Here is a 17,755-nt window from a genome sequence, read left to right as displayed (position 1 = left end):
CAAATGGATTTATGATGTCATGTAAAGACATTTACACACAAAAGTCTTAATGACGTATGATTGAAAGACATTTTTTTTTAATTTTTGGTAAAACCTTGAGAGCATTTGAAACCAAAAATTCTCTCCATTTTCAACATTAGATGCATAAGGTTTTTCTCCATCACCTGTTAATCTATTTTTTAAAATAAATATATATCCACGATATTAATTCCATATCATTTCCCTATTTTGCCATCCCTAAATGCATGAATTTTACACTTTTTTTATATATTCTAATAATAATTTTATATATATATATATATATATATTACCTTTTAAAGTTAATTACTAAATTTTTACAGGGTGAAACGTGATCATTATGAGTATTTTACTGATTTTAGAGAAATTACAATATTATAACAATAAATAAAAATTATTCTCATTAATGGCCTTTAGATGGTTATTTTTAGGCATGTTAAGGTAATTGTTGTAAATATTAGGGCTCTAAGTGAAATTATCCCAAAATTTAAACATTAAGCAAAAATACCCCATTTATCTGAAATGACTAAAATACCTTGGTATATAAACCAAAAAATTTTTATACTCCATACAAATTTCCCTTGAATTCACTATTAGAATTCAGAGGAAAATCTAAGGCTTCCACGAGGTTCTCACGGTTTAGCGGTTGCTCGACTTCCTCATATTTTTTTGGCATTTTTTGAGTTTTTCGGCAACGAAAATAACAAAGAAGGTTAGTACATCATCTCTTGTTATGTTTGAATCATTTTATTGTTTAGACTTTATTAACTTGTTGAAGATTCTAAGCGTTATTAGTTTTAAGATTTTGTTTTTGAATAATGCATAAAATGTGTTAATTCTTGTTTGTTTTGGTTTAATTTGTTGATGGATATTGTGTTATAATAAGTTTCAATTCGATTATTATTGAAATAAGATGTTGAAATGATAATTTTTTATTGGAAAATCGATGTTTTTGTGCGGCGATACACCTCGGGGACCCTGAGAAGCCCCGAGGTGGATAAAATCTCACCTAGGCTAGGTTGACGCCATGTGCAAGAGGTGGAATTGCAAAAATTAAAATAGTGAGCACCTTGGGGAACTACAGGGGAAACCCCGAGAGGAAGGATATTTTGTACAGTAACCTCAAGGGAATTTAGGAGTGAAGTTGATTTTTTATAAACTTAAGGACCTATAAGAGAGCAAAAAATAGATAAATTGATATTTTTATGTTTTTATTTTATTTTATTCATTTCAGGGTTTTTTAACGTGTGGTTTTTCGAATTTCAGGTCTGTTGTTTGAGGACTGTTATTTTAAAATTTTTCGACGTATAGTTTTTTGAATTTTAAGTTGTTTTTTTGTTTTTATAATTCTAGGGTATTTTGATGTGTTATTTTTGAATTTCAGATTGATTTTTCAATATTCATTATTTTTGGACTTTTCGAAATGTAGTTTTTGAATTTTAGGTCGATTTTTTGGTTTTCGTCATTCTAAGGTATTTTGACGTGTAGTTTTTGAATTTCAAGTTTGTTTTTCGATATTTGTCATTCTAGGGTTTTCCTACATATAACTTTCAAATCTCAAATTGATTTTTCAATTTTTGTAATTCTAGAATATTTTCATGTGTAGTTTTTAAATTTTAGATCCATTTTTCAATGATTGTCATTTTAAGGTTTTTCTACTTGTAGTTTTTGAATTTTAGGTTGGTTTTTCAATTTTTATCATTTTATGATATTTTGACGTGTAGTTTTCGAATACAAATATGTTATTTATGTTTATCATTCTAGAATTCTTTTACATGTAATTTTTGAATTTTAAGTTGATTTTTTTTATTTTTGTCATTCTAGGGTATTTTCAGCGTATAATTTTCAAATTTTAGGTTAGTTTTTTAGTGTTTGTCATTTTAAGGTATTTCAATATATGGTTTTCGAATTTCAGGTCTATTTTTCAAGTTTATCATTTTAGGATAATTCAATGTGTAGTTTTCAAAGTTTAAATTGGTTTTTCAATTTTTGTAGTTGTAAGGAATTTCGATGTGTAATTTTCGAATTTCAGGTTGATTTTTCAATTTTTATCATTTTAGTGTTTTTTACGTGTAGTTTTCAAATTTGAGGTTTGTTTTTTATTTTTGTATCCTATTTTATGTTTTTTTTTTGAAATTCTTATCAATTTTGTCATAATAATAAATTTTTTTTTACAGGATATTTCCCATAAAAAAAACGTGAGGACAACAAATTAAGAACCTTGGATGAGGTACAACACTTTCAAGTAAAGGTTACTTCTTGTGTACAATGAACCGCAGTATCTAGGATAAAATCTACAATGACATAGACATAGTTATGATTGTTTGAAAGGACTTGCTTTACCATTTGCTCTGATTACCAGATACGAGATTTAGCGAAATGTTGGTGCACTTATTCATGTTATGACAATTGTATTAGAGATTAGGGAGAAATGAGTTTTGCTTTAAGAGTAATGTTGTTAACGTGAGATTTAGTCTACTCGAGTTTGTACTTATGACCGAGCTATAATTTAGTCAGATTACTGCTCTTTCATCATATATTCCACTAGGATCTAAAGATAGGATTTGAGAGATCTATTTTTGAGAATGTCAAAAGGAGCAATATCAAGATTTGGAGCGAGTTTTCCTGATGAGGCCATAGGGGGATGACAATATCGATGCTGTCAAAATAGCCTTATAGTATTGTCTTTTTATGGTGTTATTGGGGAACAACAGACAAAAGAAGGTATTTGCAGAGTATTTCTAGTTGGTCAATCATTTGGACAATTTCAATTTCTACTCGTGAGGTGTTTTGGTTTGGAAAATGACATACGAGTCGATATCCTAGGTGAGTGATAGGATATGCTCTGATCAAATGCCAGATATGTGTAAATATGATATCTATGTGTTCTCACTCGCATTCCAAGTAAGTGTATATTTGTTAAGGGAAAAAATTATTAATTGAATTAAACATTAATGTTTACATTATAGTATTAGATCTACGAGATGATTGACACCTTATATAATTGGGTGGACTTGGTTGCTGTTAATGCATCTCTACAAATGTTCAAGTGGCATACGAGAAATATTCCTAGATGGAGTCATATGAGAATTATATTCACTAGTGATAAGTTAAGTAATTGTTAATTGATTAGTTGATTAACTTATTGATTAATGCAAATATATTTAATTATATATTTGAATGAGCAATATGATGTTACTTCTCACTCCAACTGTCACAGATTAAAGAGGCTACATGATGGTATGCTGACATTATTGCCTACACGAGTATGTTGGATCCCTAGTAATCCTTATCCTCATCAGCGTCTTCCTTGACATGACATGAAACTTTTTCGATTGTGCCACTTGTGGATATTCAGACCCCTAGTCTAGAGACACATGCCAATATTCAGGCTCTTGTTACTGAGCAGATTACATATCCTACCATTGAGACCTTAGCTACCGAGACCACACATCTTCATAACATTCATGCCCTTGTTACTAAACACAACACACACGAGTGTCCATCAACTGCATCACCCCATTTTATCCCCCTTAGATACTACATTGGCCAACTAGGGCAATATGATATTGGGTGAGATTTCTGGTTTATGAGACTAGGTGTCTATCTTATGAGAACAAATGTTTTTTCAGATATCTTGATTGAAGGATCCAATAAGTCGTTTGGAAGACATCATAATACGTACATAGTCAGATATAATCGAGTATATGACAAAGTAAATACAATTTATTTGTTTCGTAAATTGTATTTACTTGTTTGTCTAATATTTATATTAACTTCATATAGGGTACTTCCAATAGTGTTGGGAGGCCTACACCTATTGGCCTTACGATTCCATCACCTTCCCTACCCAAGGTTTGTAATTCATTGTTGCTAGTATATTTTATATAAAATGTCATTGAAACATTAATTATGAATATTTATATAAGGTACTTGCCATGAGGGAGTATCAATTGAGAGTTCTCCATGTATGTCTCCCTCTATTGTAGAAGTAAGGTAGATTGTTATTATTAAGTTAATTGAATGTAGTTAAATATTATTATATATATTTAAATTGTTTTTTCCATTTTTTCAAGATGAGCAATTATGATTCATTGTTGACCTCCCTAGTACGAGTAAAAGGGTCATTAATATTAGATCATAAGGGGATGAGTTACTAGATGTTATTTCATATGGAGAGCATGATGAGGTATATCCATAACTAAATGTATATTTATATATATATTGATCACTAATAATATTAAATTACTTCTCTAGTCCATCCCGAGGGTACTAATGGTTGACTTAACAATAATGGAGGGTTTCCCTGCCAAACCTCCTCCGTCATAAGTAAAGAAGGTAACATTAACTAATTTCATCGTGTTTGTTAATTAAGGTGAAATATTGAATTAACAATTTTATGTAATTTTTCAGTTGGTGTGGACTACTCATGGTAGGATCATCCGGAAGGGTTGGCTCATTCGCACTTTGTACATAAATCCAATAAAATTGAGGGCGAAACGATAGATTAATACCATTCCCTCCTCTGCTATATAACGTGAGGAAGCTTTCCTCAAATGGTACACCATAGTTGTAGCATCGAACTAATATTAAATATATTGCATAGTAGTGAAGTCCAAAATTGCTTTTTAGTATACAGTTCTTGAACTACACGAGTGGCTGATGGACGATGTAAGTAGTTTATATCCATCAACTTTGTTTAAATATTTTATATATTTGTGAAAACATAGTACAGTTCATGTTTTATATTCATTTCACTATGTAAATTCCTTCTTGACATTACTATATCGGTACCAGCACGAGTAGTAGGTCATCGTCCAATAAAGTTGGATAATGGCCCACACATTCTTTGTGGGCCATATTATGATGACATATGAGAGTTGGAGTACCACTTCGCTAGATGAGTATGAGTGGCCAAAACTACTCACAAAGGTGTTAGAGGCAGATTACATGTCGAGTTTGTTTTACAAACCATAAAGAGTGTCAATAGGGTATTGTTTATATGTGTTTCCATTATAATTTACTTATATACAACGTGTGTGTCTGTTACAATTTCTCAATGTTTATAGGTTTTCATCCCTTTAAACTTTGATTATGCCTATTGGGTCACTGGGATCCTAGATTTACGTGATTGATTGATCATCTTATATGACTCTGAGATAACTTATATAGACGAACATAATAGGCTCACGTGATAAAAGCAACCCTACATCACATTCATCCTAATGTTACTGGCAGGGATGGGTTTTTGGATCATAGTTGGGTATACACCACGAGAGGATTACTTGACACTGTAAGTGGTGCATGGCATCCCCTAACAAGGTGAGGGTTTAGGTGACTGCGGTATTTTTATGTTGCACATAAAGTGTTTTGCGCTTTCACAAACCTTGGATTTACCTTTGGATATATCATTTGCAACGAATTCATTCCCATGATTTAACTCTACACCAGCCCGTCGCCATTAGAACGGAATTAAACATATACTTTGTTACCTATGTGAAACTAAAGATTTTAGATCATTCTATTATGTCAAATCCCTTTAAAATTCTAGTTTAGTTGGATATGCACCACTCATAGATGAGATATATTTTTACTTATAATGACATAACAATATTATAACGCTCCACCAAACAGACTTTGGTTGCAATACATTTAAATTATTAAGAGATTTTAACTCTCTATGAAGCTAGTTGAGAATGTATATGATTATGGTTTGTCATCCATCATATCCAAAATACATATAGTTTTTCGTCTATAATAGATACTCATTCTATTTTATATGAAGACAATGTAATACATATTGCTCAAATTAGAGATGGATACATTAAATGAGACAGAACTAAACATATCTCACCGAAATTCTTTTACACTTATAAGCCCTAACAGAGCCAAAAAATTGATGTCAAACAAATACGATCCAGTGAGAATTTTACAGATTTGTTCACTAAGACATTACTAATATCAATATTTAAAAAGTTAGTATATAATTTCAGTATACAACGGCTCAATAGAAAACCGAATTAATCCCACTACATTCAATGGGGAGTATGCATCAAAATGAGCACTTATCAGAGGGAGCAAATTGTTTAAGTTTATCATATATTAGATAAAATGAGTACTATACTCTTTTTTTCTTTACTAAATTTTATCTCATTGGGTTTTCTTAGTAAGACTTTTAATGAGCTAATATAAGTACGTTCAACCCTATTTTACAAAACATTAAATAATTACATTCATCTATTTTGGTTTTTATTTCATTGAATTTTTCTTTAGTAAGATTAATATAATTATTTGTAAGTGGTAAAAGTTCAGGGGAAGTATTGTGAATTTTCTCTAATATGCTGTAAAGTTTGAAGAGTCTCATGGAAATGTATTTATTGTTACATTTATTGCAGGAAGAGAGCTAGCCAGATATCTCTTGCTTTGGCAGTGGAAATGGAGTCTATATAGACCCCCCATTTGTACATAGATTTATATATAATTTCAAATCCATCTCTCTTTCAATAAGAACATGTTTCTCTATATTCTCACTTTCGTTTCTTCGTTCCATGCCACATAGAAAATTTCAACTATATATAATTTTATCTTTCAATTTGCAATCATATAATATTCATTATATTATAACATCTTTCCCATTTTATTGGATCAAACTTTTTTTAACTAAAACACAGGTACCTTAAGTTATCCCTAGCTTTTGTACAACTCTGTGAAAAACCCAAAGGAAAAAACAAGAACGGGTATTTTAGACTTTTGGCTCAAACTCTTAATTCCTAACTAGAAGTCCTGAAAACTTAACCATGGTTAAGTTGAGGTTAGGTGGGTTTGACCAGTAAGCAGTAGTCTGGTTTGGTAGGCGTTGGTTTGGTTATAAATCACAGCAAATAATAATAAATAATTAACTATTTTTTAATGTTATTTATTAACTTTCTTTCTATATAAATAAGTCCCCCTTGCTGTCTTCCCTCTTTCAGGGCAGGGACGTCTCTTCCCACCAACACCACAGCAACAACCACCACCAAAGCAAACACAGCACAACTCACAACAACCACAAAGATCTTCCCGGTCACATCAATTAACAAAAGCACGAAGCCCACTACTTCCTCCGGTTCGTACAATTATCATGCAATCTTCGGCCTCCCCCTCTTCTACTCCTTCCAGCTCCATGTCGCCGTTCGATTTAATGGCCGCGATTATTAAAGGAAAGAAATTTCTGGATCCTTCCAATGTTTCTTCCGACTCCTCCGGGAGTGAGGTGGCCAATATCATCTTCGAGAATCGTGAGTTCGTGATGATCTTGACAACGTCTATTGCCGTCCTGATCGGCTGCGTCGTCGTTTTGATATGGCGGCGATCGAGCGGAAAGAAGGTCAAAATTGTCGAGCCGTTGAAGCCGTTGACAGTTAAGGAGCCGGAAGTTGAAGTTGATGATGGTAAGCAGAAGGTCACCATTTTCTTCGGTACTCAGACGGGAACTGCAGAAGGTTTTGCTAAAGCCTTGGCTGACGAGGCAAAAGTGCGATATGAGAAAGCAAATCTCAAAGTCGTCGATTTGGTATTATGAATTTTACTTTTTTTTCCTATAACTTATTGAAGTTCTGTCAAACACTAAAAAATTGAACCGGTATTAATTTTGTTTCATTTAAATTATGAAAATAATTAGGATGATTATGCTGCTGATGACGAAGAATACGAGGAGAAATTGAAGAAGGAAAGTTTGGCACTTTTCTTCATGGCTACGTAAGTTTTTATGGATAATTTTCATTTTCGATTTTGATTTTTGTGTGTTGAGTTTATTTTGTTTTATTGTTGCTGTAGATATGGAGATGGTGAGCCAACGGATAATGCAGCTAGGTTCTATAAATGGTTGACGGAGGTAAGAATTTGTACTATAGTGAGAAATCAATATATGTTTTGAGTTTACTGAGCATAATTTGATTGATTCTGTTGATTGTGTGATTGTTTTTTAGGGGAAAGAAAGAGGGGAATGTTTACAGAACTTGAAGTTTGCAGTGTTTGGTCTTGGTAACAGGCAGTATGAACATTTTAACAAGGTTCGAAATTGAATTTCTCACTCAATATTTAGTTTTGATTTCGAGTTGTTTGCATCTGAGTTTAGTTTGCTGATGTTTTCACTTATTTTTGTGTCACAAAACAGGTGGCGAAGGTGGTGGATGATATCCTTGCTGTGCAGGGTATGGTCTCTTTTTTTTAATTGATCTTTGTTTGAGAATGCTCTGATTGTTCTGATACATATTTGAAAGTTGGCATCTAATGTTATTCTTGTGATGCCCAGTTTCTGGTTTCTGAAATACTTAAAGCATAAATTAATAGTATATTGTTGGCATTGTGTTTGGGTTATTGCGAATGTCTTTTCATGCTCTTTTAGTGTCCTTCTTATGGGCAATCCATGTGAATTTGGTACATTCAAAGCTCTACAACTTTGTTGTAATATGTTGTCTTAACTTTTGAAATTATTCAATGAGTTTTGTTTGAAATTATTTTCTAATCAATTGTATTAGAAGGGGATCTAACAATGCAGGCTTAATATGATATATTTTCAGGGTGCAAGTTATTATGTATGTATGGGACCATAGCAAGTTTTGGTTGTACTTCCAGTCCTGTGATTTATTCTATCCTCAATTAAAAAGATATACAATTTGAAAAAAGCTTTATATTTTGGTTGTTACAATACTTGTGATTTCTTCTGTGAAGCCTTTGTTAATTTCAAACTTGCAACTAGTTGAACATAAATCAACTCACACATAAAATGCTTCAAGATAGATATCATTACTCTAATTAGTGAGAGTTAAAGTGCCACATTGTTCATTGACTAATTTACCACTGTGCCACTTGGGTCTCCTCTCAACAAGAGTCACATCTTTTTCTTTTGTCATTCTCAGGTGCAAAACGCCTTGTCCCAGTGGGTCTTGGAGATGATGATCAGTGCATTGAAGATGATTTTAGTGCATGGTATTAAGAATTTGAATTTTATCTTTAATCAATAGTATGAACGTTCTTTTACCTTATTAATATATTAGAAATCTTATTGATTGTTACCATAACAGGCGAGAAATGCTGTGGCCTGAGCTGGATCAGTTGCTTTGGGATGAAGATGATTCGGCAGCTGCTTCTACCCCCTACACTGCAGCTATATCAGAATATCGGGTTGTATTTTATGACCCTGCAGATGCACCACTCGAGGATAAAAGCCGGGGCAGTGTCAATGGTCATGCTGTTCATGATGCTCAACACCCCTGCAGGTATGCCATAATATGTACTTCTTGGTTATTCAACTTATATTTATCTAAGAAATCTTTTTTAATCTATTCTAAAGCACATTTTGTTTGCTGCCATAGGTCTAATGTTGCAGTAAGAAAGGAGCTTCATACTCCACAATCTGATCGCTCTTGCACCCATCTGGAATTTGACATTGCTGGCACTGGACTTTTGTACGTTTTTTTTCTTCTGTTTAGTTTTGCGCATCTACATTACTGATTTAATTTTATATTTCTTTCTTTCTGAAATTAGCTTATGCTGTTCTGAAAAAACACATTATCAAGGAAAAGGAATTTCTGTAGTTATGGTGTATGATCATCTCTTGTCTACTTATGTGATTTATTATTCTTCAGGTATGAAACAGGGGATCATGTTGGTGTTTACTGTGAGAATTTAATTGAGACTGTAGAGGTGGCATTGCAGTTGTTAGGCTTATCACCAGATACTTATTTCTCCATCCATTCTGATAAAGAGGATGGCACACCACTTGGTGGAAGCTCCTTGCCTCCTACTTTCCCACCTTGCACTTTAAGAACAGCATTGACTAAATATGCTGATCTTTTGAGTTCTCCTAAAAAGGTTGGTATATTTTCTTGTATCAGTGCACTAGGCAAATAATCATTTTCTTTATATAATTGTTCTTCAAACAACGGATTGCCTAATTGTATCATTTTGCCAGTCTGCATTACTTGCTTTAGCAGCTCATGCATCTGACCCTACTGAAGCTGATCGGTTAAGACATCTTGCATCACCTGCTGGAAAGGTTATAAATCTTATAGGAAACATTATCTGGCTCTAAATCAGCTCTTTACTCTGCTTGTTTTTCTATATGTATGACTTTTATTGTACACTTGTACAGGATGAATATTCACAATGGGTAGTTGCAAGTCAGAGAAGTCTCCTGGAGGTCATGGCAGAATTTCCCTCTGCCAAGCCCCCACTTGGTGTATTCTTTGCAGCAGTTGTTCCGCGCTTGCAACCTAGATACTATTCAATTTCTTCATCACCAAGGTGAATGTAATATAAATTTTATATTTTTTTGACATTTTATGTCATACCTTGATTTTTTTTTTTTTGTTGTCTGAGTTCCTAGTTGGAAATTTTCAATTGAAGTTGTTCTTGTAGTTGAGTCAATTTTGTTTAAGCACTAGTCACTGTAAATGTGTAATTGTTCTTTTTAATATTTTTATTATATATTTCATTCTAGGGTGTATTAATTTTGTACTTAAAACTCTGTGCTACAGGATGGCACCTTCCAGAATTCATGTTACTTGTGCGCTGGTTTATGAGAAAACACCTGCAGGACGCATTCACAAAGGAGTGTGCTCTACTTGGATGAAGGTACTTAATTGTAATGATTTTTTTTTTCCCTATTCTTTTCTTTGTTAAGTTAAACCTTAAAAAGCTTGGTAAACTGTTAAGATTTATAGAACTTCCTTTGCTAGAAAATCAGTCATTAACTCCTGGAACACCCACTTTAGTGAAGAAATATTTATGTACATGTGCACTGTGAATTTGTGTGCAAGTGCCGATTTCAAGTGGCTCTTTTAACTCGGGTTTACAACCTAATTAAATTTCTAATCTGACATTTTCATAGGAGTTAACCATTTTCGGTTGTTTCTTATTTCAGAATTGTGTCTCACTGGAGAAAAACAGTGATTGCAGCTGGGCTCCTATTTTTGTCAGGCAATCCAACTTCAAACTTCCAACTGATCCTAAAGTACCTGTTATCATGATTGGCCCTGGCACTGGTTTGGCTCCTTTCCGTGGTTTCCTGCAGGTTGTAATAGGCAAACTAGACATTCAATATCTGCTTATCATTCTTAATGTTTTATCATGGTATTGAAATCTAATATGTATTTCTGTTTTCGTCCTTTCCAGGAAAGATTTGCTTTGAAGGAAGATGGAGTTGAGCTGGGAGCCTCCATATTGTTTTTTGGTTGTCGCAATCGCCAAATGGTAAGTTTTGGGCCTTATAACTTGTAGGAGTGCTGCCTTTGTTTCTAATTTTTTTTTTTTTTTTGGTTAATTTGCTTAATTTACAGGATTACATTTATGAGGATGAGCTTAACAACTTTGTTCAAAGTGGTGCCCTCTCAGAGTTGGTTGTTGCTTTCTCCCGTGAAGGACCCACCAAGGAATATGTGCAGCATAAAATGATGGAGAAGGTATGGTCAATGTTTTTAGAGCTAAAAACAAGAGTTAACAAAACTTATGAAACATTAAAACTTTCATATAGAAAACTTAGGTTCGATCTTCTGTCACAATTATGAAACGTTGTGAAAATCACTTACTAAACAAAAAAAGCTCTTAGAGCCAGACCAGATGTCGATCCAGTGAGGGGGGCGGTTCGGTTTAACCAGTAGTTGGATTAGTGAATCGTTTTAATGAATATTAAAAATAATATTTAAAACATTTTGTTTAATTAATCATATAATATATACTCTAAATTATTTTATTATAAAAATAAATTTAATATGATGACGCATACTCTAAATTAATAGGTGAAGTGTTTCGGAAAGTCCCAGCACTGAAAAGTTTTTCACATTTTCTTATAAAATACAGAAGATAGGTTATAAACTAAACTTTCATATGGTTTGATGGTTGTTCTCATATTCTACGAAAATTGAGACTCGAAGATCAAGTCTCAGTTAAAAAAGAAATGAATTTTTTCTGTTGATGTCAACAACGGGTTGGACTGTGGTCCAATCTGATCCAACTGCCAAAATGGTTTTTCTACAAATCATGTTCGTTTTGTTTATAGTGGGTGCATTTTGATGGGTTAGACCAGCTAGTCCGGTCTGGTTTTTAAAACCATGAGCACGGTAACTATTTCACCTACCACTATTTGTAAGAAAGAAGACTTCAAACATACAAGTTTCAATTATTTGGTAATGTGTATTCACAAGCTCATTTCTTCTCCTTTTTGTTCTCATTTTGGGATCAGGCTTCAGATATTTGGAACATGATCTCTCAGGGAGGATACTTATATGTTTGTGGTGATGCTAAAGGCATGGCTAGAGATGTTCACCGTACTCTCCATACAATTGTGCAAGAGCAGGTATGTTACTACAAACAAATTTCATGAAACTAAAATTTTCTGATTTGATGCACAAGTTTGTAGTTTACCAACTGCCCATAAAAAAAGGAGAAAGTGCTTGAAACATTACTATCACTTTTTTGCTTTCAGTTCCCATAGTGTGGTTAGGTATAGTTAATTCTTAATTGAAAACAAATAAAACTTTGCATCATTTGATTGCATTCTAAATGGGAGCCCACTGAAAGATTTTCCTCCCATGACCTCTTTCGGGATTACAATGTTTTCTGCTTCATAAACAAAATATTCCCCATGTGGTATTCTTCAAGGATGTACAACAATTGAAAGCCTTCACTTTCTTGTTGTAATTTCTTATCTTCCTATTTATTACTTTTTCTCAATTGGATTTGTATGGCCATTCAAATTCACTCATTTTTGGCCTAATTGTGCTGTCTTTATTTTAGGGATCACTGGACAACTCCAAGGCTGAGAGCTTGGTGAAGAATATGCAAATGACCGGCAGGTATCTACGTGACGTATGGTGATGATTCTTCCTAAAGCGGATATTGTATTATGTTGATAAAAAATATTAGAAGGAACTTTGCGATACATATATAAGCCTAGGCCAACCTGTTTGGGATAAAACGAAATCTATGAATAGGTCTATTGTCATTGCCATTTCGGCAATAAAAATGTTTTCTTCTATTATACTAGTCAGGTCACGTGATTCTTTTCCCTTCCCATAAGAATGATTTTTTTGTTCATGTAATATGATAATTAATTGCCGCTAGGGAATTTAGGTAAAATGAAGTCGGTTTTTCCCCTGTAATGATAGAACCAAGAAAGTGGTTCAAATGACAGATCATATTGTTTTTTTCCCTTTTATGTAACTGTTCTACGAGGACAATGTAAGTTCAAGTTTGCTTTATGATTTTTTTTTTCAACTATGTGCACAAAAAATGAATGTTAAAACTGAATATTATTTTGTATAAATGTATTATAATGTGATTGAATGATTTTAAAATTAAGATAAAATAATATGTGATGATACAGGGGCAAGCATTGCATATGATTTTATCTTATATTACCCAACTATATCGATCTCAAAAAGGGTCCGACAAACAAGGCATTAAAAGCAAAGCACACGATTTAGGAATGCACAATTCCAACTACTTGCCCTGTAGGATTGGTGGCACATTTTGAGGCCACCATATATTTTAACAACAAAGAGACGTATTGTTATTATTACAAACGCACTGGAGGCCTCAAACTCTTCCAAAAGTACTTCTGGTTGTTGGGAAAATGGAGTTTGGTAGGTGGATTCAGATTCTCAGCTACTTCCCTCTTTCTTCTTAACGTGCTTTATTTTGAACAAACCACGCTCAATAACTATAGCCCATGATTTCTTACCGGCATGAAAAAAGAAAAGCAACACTATTTATACAAATAATGGATACAAATTTTTATAAAAATGATAATATATTACTATATAATTAAATATTATTTTATTTTTAATTTAAAATTATTCAATCACATGGTAATATATTATTATTTGTGTATATATATATATATTCATTGTTTAAATATATAATTTTATTAAAAAAAACTAATATATTTTTTTTAACTTTTATTGGTAGTAATAAGTATACCGATTCAATTAATCTAAAAGTTGAAATCTTTATTTTACCTTTTTTTTTTCTTAAATCAACCATTAAGGGATGATCTCATTTTATAGTACTATGCTTTTGATAAAATTCTCCTTTGATGATAAATATAGCCTCAATGCCTGATTATGTAATGTTATGGTTGTGTTAGATACACACACGAGCAAACATAGAGAGGCCAAAACCAAAAGAAAATGTTTAATGACTGGCAGGACAGAAAAAGTTAGAAAGCTACAATTATGGGGGTTAAAGTTTATGTTCAAAAGCTAAGGCAGGTAGGCAAGCTAAATTGAGTGACTTACATTTTCCTACCCAAGGTTTGGCCTTAAAACATTTTTCAAGTCACTGAATTCGTAAAATCACACTTTTTCACTCAAAATCTAACTCCGTTAAAAAAACATTACAAAGGCAATATAGTAATTTCATCAACAAAAAAATTTTGAAAAAATTTAAAAAAATTATCCTTTTACAAATCTCACCTTAATGTTTTAAATATGATAATTTAATCATTTTATCGGTTTAAAATTTTCAATTTAGTCCCAACAATTCAAGTTTAGAAACCTAAGCTATTAGAACCACCACTCATTCAAGCCTAAACCCACAATTAATCTAAACCCAAACCGAATGAAAGTGCCAAACATAACAATTTGACTCTTTTATTAGTTTGAAAATTTGTAATTAAGTCTTCACAATTCAAGTTTGGAAATCATAGCCACCACAACCACCACCCATCAAAACCTAAGTTTATCACAACAACGCACCCAAGCCCAAACCCATTGAAACCATCAAACATGCTAGTTTCACTCATTTAAAAATTTAAAACTATATAATTTAGTCTGTTGGACCTCTAGGTGCTTTGACGATGATAAAAACCAAGTTAGAATAACTAAAAAGTCTAAGGAAAGTGTTAAAACATTATAAAATGGATAAGAGTTGTGCTTACTTCTCCAAAGCTACTAAAAAGGAGAAAGATGGGATGATTAAAATTCTCAACTTTGAGGAAGGAAAAATTCCTTTCACCTACCTTGGAGTGCTCATGATTTTTTCCAAACTTACATGTAATGATTGTAAGCCTTTAGAGAATAGAATTCTTAGGAGAATCTTGCCTTGGAAGAGTAAATTTCTATCATATGTTGGTTGTCTTGTGTTTATTAAATCCATCTTGTTTAGCATCCAAATATATTGGGCTTCCCTTTGTTTACTTCCTTCAAAAGTGATGAATGAGATTGAGTCCATTTTTAGAGTTTTCTTTTGGGATGGGGTTGGCCTTAAAAAGAGGAAGGCTAGAATGGCATGGAAAGATGTGTGTAAACCTAGAAATGAAGGAGGCCTCGACATTCTTAGTTGTTAGGAGTTGTACAAGGTAGCCTTTATAAAGCATATTAGGGACATTTGTCAACCTCCAAACAACTCCCTTTCGGATTGATTAGATTAGGACAAATAGAATTAAAAACAAAAGCTTTTAGAAGACTAAAGCAAACAACTCCGGTCCTTGGAATTGGAAGAGAGTTTTGAAATTAAGAGAGTTTGTGAGAAAAAGAATTAGTGGAAATTGGTGATGGTGAAGCAACGTTTCTCTGGAAAGACAACTAGCATCCCCTTGGTCCTTTTGTTGAGAAGTTTGGGAAAAGAATTGCCTATGATGTTGGCTTACATATGGATTGAATAGTGAAGATGATAGTTAATGGCAAGATGTGGAGATGGCCAATTGCCACATCTATGGACTTAATAAAGGTGAAGAGTCTGGTGAATTTCATGTCTATCGGAGACAAAGACAGAATCATGTGGCTACTTAAGCATTATGAAAAATTTTCCATCAACTCTACTTGGAATGAAATTTGAGACCAAATGATGCAAGTAAGCTAGAGTAATGTTGTGTGACATAAAAACTCCATCCCAAGACACTAATTAATTCTTAGAAAAGTTAACAACAAGAATGAAGCTTGCTAAGTTAGGAGTGGTTTCCTAAGCCAATTGTGTGTTATGCAATGAAAAGGATGAAGACTTAGATAATATTTTCTTTCAATGCCTATTCAATCTTTTCATTTGGAAATGTGTAATGGAAGCTTGTGGTAAAAGATATGTAAGCCAACCTTGGACTAGTTTTGTGAAGCACGTAGCTATTGCTAGAAGGAAGGACAATTTACAAAATCTTATGAGAAACTTATGCCTTACAATTGTGGTATATGCTAATTGGAAAGAAAAAAAATAAAAGATGTTTCTCTAATTGTACCTATCCTAAAGAGTTGATCATGAGCAGCATAATAAGAACTTGCAGTCATAAAGGAGTCGACTTTGAGAACATAAATAGATCAAAGAAAAATGAAAAAAGTTATTAAAAGATAGGGGTTACTATAAAAAGATAATGCAAAGGGGTTGGTCATTAGTGAGGAAAGTTATTCTATTAACTTGTGGGTTGTTTTGTAAAAACAAAATGGAGAAAACTTTGTATCAATCTTTTGATATGCGCAACTGACAAGTTGAAAGAGCATGGCTGGATAGCTTTTGGCATGGTTGGACATTTATTTTACATGACTGGCATGATGAAGGTGATTTGAAGGTTTTTGGAATGATTAGATTGATTTTGCTTGGCATGGCTAAAAGACTGAGAAGCACGATCGAAAAGAATGCATTTGTCACAACTAGACTATGGAAAAACATGACTAGCATGATAAAGGAGCATGGTTGGTAAGTTTGCTTTTGGCATGACTAGGAAGTTGAGAAACATAACTGACAAGTTTATGGTTACCATGACTAGACTCTTGAGCCTTACAACTAGCAAGCTTTGTTATTATTGATTGGGCTCGTGTGACTGGGTCTCCCTTGTGTTTTGGATTTTCCAAGGGACTTTACCTAGATAAGCCTTGTGTACATGTTTTTTTGTCTTTTGTTGTGGCTTGTTATTGGGATGTGTCTTTTTTGGTTAGGTGTGTTTGGTGCTAGATAGATAGGGAGAGAAGTTTCTTTGTGGCGTGGCTTGTCCTTGTGAGCTAAAGAGTTATCTTAGAAGTGACCTAGTGTGGTTGCTTTTGGTAGTTCTCTTAGGCTGGTTCTCTTGAGGCTATTGTTGTTCAGTTCTAGGGGCACCCTTTAGGGGTCCTTTGCTTTGTTTATAATACATTCCTACTTAGCAAAAAAAAAAAAAAAAGTTGAAAAATGTAGGAACATACATGATAAATAAGTGTTCATGTTTGATGAATGCCCGTCTATAGAACAAACTATCTCTGTGCTTATAGATAAATGGGATAATGCTTATAGATGAACAAACTGTGCTTGTAGATTAATAAGATTATGCATATCCTCGTTCATGCTTTTAGAATTTTGACATATTTCAAATAGGTAGTGAATGCTTGTCCATCAAATAACATTGCCCTGTGCATGACCAATTTCAAGCCAGTTATAAGAAGGTTATCCTTGTCCATAAGTGCTTGTTCAAATTCATATGGAGTCAATGTGAAAAACGTCAAACATTCAAGTAACACTTATTCATGAGAAGTCATAATGCTTGTTCATCCAAATTTATAAAGACTTGTAAGAAGGCTCTATGTTCATCATCATCTTTCATGGTCAAATTTGTAATATCTCCTCCAAAAGTAGTACCCTCTAAAGAAAGATATCACTAACTTTGACAAATTGAGCATGCATTCAACCATACATTCAAATTAAACTCATGAACGCCAATATAGCAAAAAATACCCTTATGTCTTTTTTATTTTGGTAATTAGAATACCCTTGTGCCATTATTATGGGGAAACATAAA

General features: G+C 33.1%; 1 protein-coding gene across 1 annotated transcript; it reads left to right on the top strand.

The window, feature by feature from the left end:
* The first annotated feature begins 6,936 nt into the window (after positions 1-6,936).
* Positions 6,937-13,275, top strand: LOC123200621 (NADPH--cytochrome P450 reductase 2-like). The gene is made up of 17 exons (XM_044615905.1): positions 6,937-7,570; positions 7,679-7,755; positions 7,834-7,891; positions 7,986-8,069; positions 8,174-8,210; positions 8,919-8,988; positions 9,084-9,278; positions 9,375-9,467; positions 9,648-9,873; positions 9,974-10,057; positions 10,154-10,305; positions 10,539-10,635; positions 10,925-11,074; positions 11,176-11,253; positions 11,340-11,462; positions 12,242-12,355; positions 12,796-13,275. Exons 1-17 carry the CDS (start codon positions 7,139-7,141, stop codon positions 12,874-12,876), a joined length of 2,151 nt encoding a protein of 716 aa, XP_044471840.1. The 5' UTR covers positions 6,937-7,138; the 3' UTR covers positions 12,877-13,275.
* The last annotated feature ends 4,480 nt before the right edge of the window (positions 13,276-17,755 follow it).

The sequence above is a fragment of the Mangifera indica genome, chromosome 17 (assembly GCF_011075055.1).
Source record: "Mangifera indica cultivar Alphonso chromosome 17, CATAS_Mindica_2.1, whole genome shotgun sequence".
Classification (NCBI taxonomy): domain Eukaryota; kingdom Viridiplantae; phylum Streptophyta; class Magnoliopsida; order Sapindales; family Anacardiaceae; genus Mangifera; species Mangifera indica.
Note: the sequence above shows the minus strand (reverse complement) of the source record. Positions and strands in the feature narration are given on the sequence as shown.